At 30.2% G+C, this 7,523-nt stretch overlaps 1 protein-coding gene across 1 annotated transcript; it reads right to left on the bottom strand.

Annotated features, from left to right (window-relative positions):
• Window positions 1-222: 222 nt before the first annotated feature.
• LOC146907705 (protein NRT1/ PTR FAMILY 2.8-like) lies at window positions 223-3,117 on the bottom strand. The gene is made up of 3 exons (XM_085726072.1): window positions 2,920-3,117; window positions 2,585-2,802; window positions 223-1,806 (listed from the first exon to the last, which is right to left on the bottom strand). The coding sequence occupies exons 1-3, from the start codon at window positions 3,029-3,031 to the stop codon at window positions 364-366; spliced, it is 1,773 nt and encodes a 590-aa protein (XP_085582198.1). The 5' UTR covers window positions 3,032-3,117; the 3' UTR covers window positions 223-363.
• Window positions 3,118-7,523: the final 4,406 nt, after the last annotated feature.

Raw genomic sequence — 7,523 nt, 5'->3', positions numbered from 1 at the left:
TTAGCGTAATTGAGCTTCTCCTACCTTCTTATTAGTTAGGGTTCAAACTCCAATCAATAGGCCAAAAATATATTCTATATCATGATTTTAAACTGGTTAAAAAACAATTGATTTTTTCAAAGAAAATGGTTAGCATTTTTGCAATTATAAATCAACGCTTTTGAAATTGATTAAATGTGTAACTCTTCTTCTACCATAAAAATTACTCTCTAGCCTTAAACATTTGTTCATAATTAAAGATTTATTCTATTTCCTTGAATGGGATGAGTTACAGGAGGAGGAAATAATATTCATACATATGATACTATTCTTCATACATATTTAAACTTCTAGGAGATGTCTCTGGACTATGGAATTCATCTATTATTGATGATTCTCATTTTCTAAATCCCTTGCTTCACTCTGAGTCTGTCTTTGTAGCACCTCGCTACTCAAAAACCGACGAGCAAAGAACACGAAATACAGCAGATTCAAGACTCCGAGTGCAGCGATCGTGTAGTAATAATGCTCAAGCCTATTCTGATTCAAATCATTACCTCCTAACCAATGTGGTCCACCATTCCCTTTTGTTAAAGCCACAATAATCTTTATAAGAACATTGCTTAACCAACTTGCAATGCTTAAGCTTAGAAAAAACACGGCACCGCCTAATGTCTTCATACTGTCAGGCCAATATGATGTCAATAACTCCATCATAGGAATAGCGGCAAATGCTTCGACCAAACCAGATAAACCAAATTGTGGAATAAGCCACCAAATTCTTGTAGGTGATTGGAATGTTCCGTGTTTCAATGCATTGTCGCGGCGGCGCACTTCTACTAGTCCTGACACAACCATGCCAACAATGGAAAAAATAATTCCTATTGTTATTCTTTGCTCAATTGACAATCTTTTACCTTTGGAAGTTGCTGTTTTAGTGCAAGGGATATAGATTTTTTCATAAAGTACGATCCATAAAGAAAGAAAAATCATCGGTACTAATCCCATCCAAGCTGGTGGAATAATGAATTTTTTTCCAATTGATCTGTCTAATTGTAATCCTTGTAAAATTCCAAAGGAATTTGCTTGTCCCATTGAAATAAAACATCCAATTCCAGCAAGCCAAATTGGTAAAGTGGATAATATTGCTTTCAATTCTTCCACTTGTTGTAAACTGCATAATCTCCAATTATCAATTGAATTTCCATTGCTGTCAATTTCATTTTGGTTTGTAATCACCGCGGCTTTATCGAAATATCTGAACCTATTTGTATGAGCAAGTTTCACATTTCTTGATTCTTCTGACTCATTAGAAGCTAATTGTGGATCATAAAATGAGAGTTCAGAATCTTTCTTCAAATCAATGTGACGTTTTCTAATTGAAGCAACAATTACTTTCACCAAGTCACATAAGACGCTTCCTTTCGGCTTCAACTTAATATAAGTACGTTGTCCCAACAAGAAGATGGTTAATGAGACGGCGAAACAACCGGTCGGAATGATAAAACCAATAAACCAGCTTACGTTGGTTTGAATGTAGACAACGCCGGTGAGAGCGATCAAAAGTGCTACTGTGAATAAAAAATACCACCAATTGCAAAAGCTCTCTAATTGAGCTCTTCCTTTTGCGGTTTTTGTATCGAATTGATCGGCACCAAAGGCAATATTGCATGGTCTTAGGCTTCCTGAACCTATTGCGAAAAATCCAAGTCCCAAATATAGGATACTGAGTTGCACACCTGTTGGTTTTATGCAATCCGAAAGAGTAGGGCAGCTTGGAGGTCTTAATGATGAATGACCAGCACTTAGAGACATGAATCCCATACCCTGTCACATATTGAAGCTTATGTCTTTAAATTTTCATTCATAATAATTAGGAACATTTTTAGAGAGCATAGTTCTTAATCGCGTGGCCTGAAACCGCAACTGCAACCGCGATATAAGAATTTTAGAGGTTTCTTCAAAGACATCAATACGGAAAATTGTGATCACATTTGTTTGTATTTTACCGCAATATCAAGGTTACAAACAAAATCGTGACCGCAAAAGCATTGTAGAACCATGGTTAAAAGCAAATAAAAGATTCTATTATTTATTAATTACTCTTGACCATGGCTCTAAAATGCTCTTGAGGTCGCAATTTTTTTAAAAACCGTGGTATTGTGGCAAAATACAAACAAATGCGGTCATAATTTTCTGTTGTGATATCTTTAAAGAAACCTCTAAAATCCTTATATTTAACTTAAAATGCGTTCACAAATCACAATAATGTGCTCTTTTTTTATTTGTGGGAAATGCTAACAAGAGCATTGTTTAAACAACCGAAAGTGATAACTTTTGCATAAAAAGTTATGTAATTATTACTTTTACATGTGTTTGACTTATATTTTCAAGATACAATTTCTTATAATGGATTTCTTAACCAATATCTTTAAAGCCCTTATTAGCATGAACCAAAATTTATATATAGGAGAATAGAATTGATTAAAATTTTGAATGTTCATTGATTGGATTTTCATAAAATTTCATTTTGCAACAACACATCATGAAATGGCAAAAAACAAAAAATGAATTAAAGTGTTCTAATAATTTGTCTGTATTTTACCAGAAGTGAAGCTATGCTGCCAAATATAAGCATATGAAACTTTCCAACATAAGCATCTGCAAGATAAGCAGCTACTAATGGAATAAAATTTACTAAACCAGCCCAAATGTTGAAAACCTCAACAGATAATGTTGTATCCATGTTGTATTGTGTATGCATGTATACAACTAAATTGGCAATCAAACTCATTGAAGCTAATTTCTCGAATGTCTCGTTTCCTATAAAAAAAAAAAAAAAAACACATAATTTAGATTCATAAATTCTATTGAAAATATTGCAATAATTATATATAAAGAAAAGATTAAAAAAAATTAATTGAAGGATTTATTTATTACCAAGAATGTATTTGACAGATTTCCATCCTCCTTTTTTATTTTTGGTGGAAGAGGAATGAGAAAGGTTTGATAAAGGATCTTGCCTTTCATGAGACTCGTTCTCATTCTTCATTCCTTCCACCTAAATTTTTTTTAACCCACCTCACACTTGTTGACCTATGAAGGGTTTAATCTTTATAGGCCAAGAACAAGAATGAACCAAAGTGTTTGAATTTATAGAAGAGAAAATTGTAACAAATTGTTTTTTTTTTACTAAAAATTGTATCAAATTGTAGCCATTGGATGGTAAACGTGTTTTCATGAAACCAACTAGAAAAGTGAAAAAAGAATTGCCAATTTATGATTTACTTTTAACATGTTTTGTTTTTTCTCCCTTAAAACCATCTTTTATTAAAATATTTGTTATGGTTTTTATTAAAATGATAAAATTTTTACTATAAAACATGGCTGGTTTGTCTTTAAAATTGCATATATGAAGACCATTGAAATTCAACGGGAGAGGTGGACTATCTCTAAATAGGTGATAACTAACTTTGGAGGTTTTCATGCATGCTAGCTTTTGCTGACAATGATGCGGTTATAATTTTGAATTGAACCATACATTTTTCACTATTTGCGTAAGCCATTTGCTATTTTTTCACAAGTGTAAAAATAAGTTATAAACAACGAATCAGCTATATCAATCAACAACGTGTAGTGGGTAAATTTTAGTTTTACAATGCTCCTTCTATGTGCGTGAACGTGGATGCTACGTGGTCCATGCCCTAACTAGTGACTATAGAAAACAGATGAGTGATGACATAGCCATTAATTTTCTTAGAGAAACATAGCTATGAACTAAGTAATAATTATAACAATTATCTTTTGGAAAATTCTTATTTACAATCAAATCGAAGTAATGACTTGAAACCGTTTCAAAAAGGTGAATTTGTTTATTACAATATCTGTCACTCGTGAAGATGTTATGGAACCTTATTAATAAATGAGCTTTGGTGCAGAGTACTTAGATGGTATGGTAGATATAAGAGATAAATATGTATTATTTTTTTTTCCCATAAAGATGTAGTGAGTTTTGAATTTCATCTCTAAAAAAGATGTTTATATTCAAATTGTTAAAATTGTGTTAAGGTTATGAGCATTTTATATTCAAAGTAGAAATTTTTTTTTTCTGCCCCTATCACCAAAAAAAATGATATGTCTGCCCCTAGTTGAAAATTATTGTTGTAAATGCCCTTGTTCTTCTTTTAATTTGGCGAACATGTCATTTTTTCAACTATCCTCTGCAAGCTTGCAGGCTTTCTCTGTACAACTCTGTGCGTTCTTAATTTAAGTTGGCGAGCATGAATTGTTTAAGTTTTTTTCTTGTTCTTTATTTCAAATGGCGAGCACATTAATTTTTTTTTTCCAATGTTCCATATTAAAAATGGCGACCATGCCATTATTGTTTCATACATAATTTTTTAACTATTTTTTCTTGCTATTCACTTGAAATGGCGAGCAAGGCCCTTTTTTTTTAAAATGTGAACATGCCTTTCTAATTTTTCTTTATTTCTTGCTATTCCTTTGTTGCTCTTTATTTATATGTTGAACAAGGGAATTGTGAAATAAAAAATTGGCGTGCTCGCCAATTGAATTAGCAAACATGGAAAAAACATAAAATAATATTGCTCGCCAAATTAAATGTAGAGCTCACTCAGATCTGTAGAGGATGGTTGAAAAAATGACATGTTCGCCAAGTTAAAAGGAGAACAAGGGTATTTGCAACAATAATTTTCAACTAGGGGCAGACATATCATTTTTTTTGGTGATAGGGGCAGAAAAAAAAATTTCTTCAAAGTATGTCCATATATTATGACGCACTCATTTATGTCCATATTATATGCTTAAAAATGTGAAGAAAATGTTAAAATTGTGTTCAATAGGGACAAAATATGAAGAACAAAAATTTTGAAGATGAAAATAACATTTCTCGAAATATCATCCCAAATAATATAATTTCATACTTTGGAAAAACTCACCTTTTATAATTTTCAAAATTACTCCTTTAATTCCCTCAAAAAGAAAATTACTCCTTTAATTATTTTGCACTATATAGTTGCAAAGTTTTCTTTGGAGGCAAGTAAACAATATGGATGATGGTCATCCTTGCTCTTCTACACGCCACTTCAAGATCTTCTGTTGGCAAAAGCTAATAGGTAACTCCTAAAGAATAGGCCGGCATAATTGAGATGGGTCTACGGTATACCTCACAAATTGAAATGTATCGGTACTCTTACTTCAAAAATTTATAATTCAACTATATTTTTATGAAATAAAGAGTTATTTGTCAATATTTATATTTTAGAATACATCATTTTATAAGAAAAAAACATCATTTTATTGTTTATAAGAATCATATTAAATTTTAAAAAAAAATTCATAAAAAATAATCAATATTCGTTGTTATGAGTAATAAAATTTCAAATAAAGTAAATTTTATTTCATCATGCTTTTGGTAAATAAGATTTAATTATTATAATTGTCATTGAAAGAAAATAATTATTTTTCTTCAAAAAAACAACTCATTTAATTATTCCAAGGGAACTTCTACGGTACACCCGCAAATTAAGGTGTATCGGTACTCCTACTTCAAAAATCTTTAAATTAACTATTATTTTTATGGAATAAAGAGCTATTTGTTGATATTTATATTTTAGAAAATGTCATTTCATAAGAAAAAACATCATTTCATTGTTTATAAAAATCATACTAATTTATTTAACATTTTATTGTAAAAAATAATCAAAATTCTCTATTATGAGTACTAAAAATTCAGAAAAAATAAATTTTATTTCAACGACGTTTTTAGTAGATAAGATTTAATTATTATAATTATAGGTGATAGAAAACAATTTTTCCTCTTCAAAAAATAACACATTTAGCTATTAATTTATTGATTTTGTGTACCAATACACTCAAAATTTTTGGTGTACCATAGAATTTGCCTTATTAATTTAACGATTTAGTGTACCGGTACACTCAAATTTTTGGGTGTACCATAGAATTTGCCATGGGTCAATCCGGCTAACCCATTTTTTAAGGGATGAGTTGAAATTTGGGGTAATAATCATTTCGATTCATGAATGTGTACTGAGTAATTATAATAATCCATTATTGAAATTTTAAAATAGTCTCTGATTATGCATTATGTTAGTCAAAATAGTCTATAACATTAAAAGATTTCATTATTGTCATAGTAATCATTCGATATACTTACTTACTGTCATACCAAGTCCTTTATGAAAAGAGTTAATGTCATCATTGAGATATTATTTTAACATCAAAATCTATTTTGATTAACAAAGTGAACAATCAATAATTATTTTGAAATTTCGATACATTGAAGGACTATTGTAGCCACATATCTAGAGACCAAAATAACTATCAACCTGTTGAAATTTTGAATCCTACAATTCAAATTGGTTCATCTTGCTTAATTTCACTTCTACATAATTCAAATTGTTTTCAACTACAATTAATTTTGCCTGGTTTTTTATTTTAGAATTGATTTTGACCCTCAAATTTGTTGTTTACTCACTTTACATTAATGTATCCAAACATAAATCACTTTGACTTTCAACTCAGTTTTAGCATGTGTTTAGTTCTAGTTGTGGACTTTTGTATTTGTAACGTGTACTAGTTTGTGCTTTTGTATTATTGTCTTGAGTTGTTGGTAGCTAGTTTTCTATATTTGCATGTTTATGCATGTATGAAATTTCTATTTGTGTCTATCCCTTAAACTTTAAACTATTATTCTTGTGATAGCATTATTTTATTTCAATCCTTGCCTTTTAAAAAAAAAAAAAGATCAAAGATATAAAAAAGTTAACTTTTTTAACAAAAAAACTTTCAAATTATGTGGCGGCTTAAACATGGGAGTCAAAAGAGCATTTAAACAGGGAGTCACTTTTGCCATTTTTTTAAAATGAGCCAAAATCGCTACTTAGTGCATTTAAACCATGTATGTATCTTACTATCTTTTTAAGAACTCGTGATAATAGTTTATCATGGACATTGACTATTGGTAGTATGTTTCTCACCATTTTCCCCACATATTACACAAGATCTTCACTAAATAAAATTGGCAATCCATCTCCACTAATTTTTATAGGGTCAATTCTACAGTGTCATAACGCACAACTTAATTTTCATCATTTGATCAATAAATCTCACCATTAAATCAAATGATATATAATGAAATTTATTGTTATAATCATTATTGACAAAGTCGTTTGATACTATTGAATGAAATATGTTTACCATATTTTTTTTACCTCAACTTATCTCTACCCAATCACCTAAAGCTAACAGAGTAGCTGCTAAGTTAAAGCTTTAACTAAGTAGCAAACAATAACCAGAATTGAGTTAAAACCATTTACGAATGCTTAGACATAGGTTATAGCTATCTAAACACGTTAATTGAACCACTGAATTTGTCATACTTTATCTTGTTAATGAGAGAGCTACATGTGTGTACTGCAAATGATTCTTAATACTAAGGCGGTAGGTTACGCCTCAAGTGGTTAATGAATTCTTGAGTTTTAGAGAAAGATAGAGATAAATTG

The sequence above is a fragment of the Medicago sativa genome, chromosome 7 (genome assembly GCF_051527215.1).
Source record: "Medicago sativa cultivar Bolivia chromosome 7, Bolivia_mono, whole genome shotgun sequence".
In the NCBI taxonomy this organism is placed as follows: domain Eukaryota; kingdom Viridiplantae; phylum Streptophyta; class Magnoliopsida; order Fabales; family Fabaceae; genus Medicago; species Medicago sativa.
This window is presented reverse-complemented; position numbering and strand designations above follow the sequence as displayed.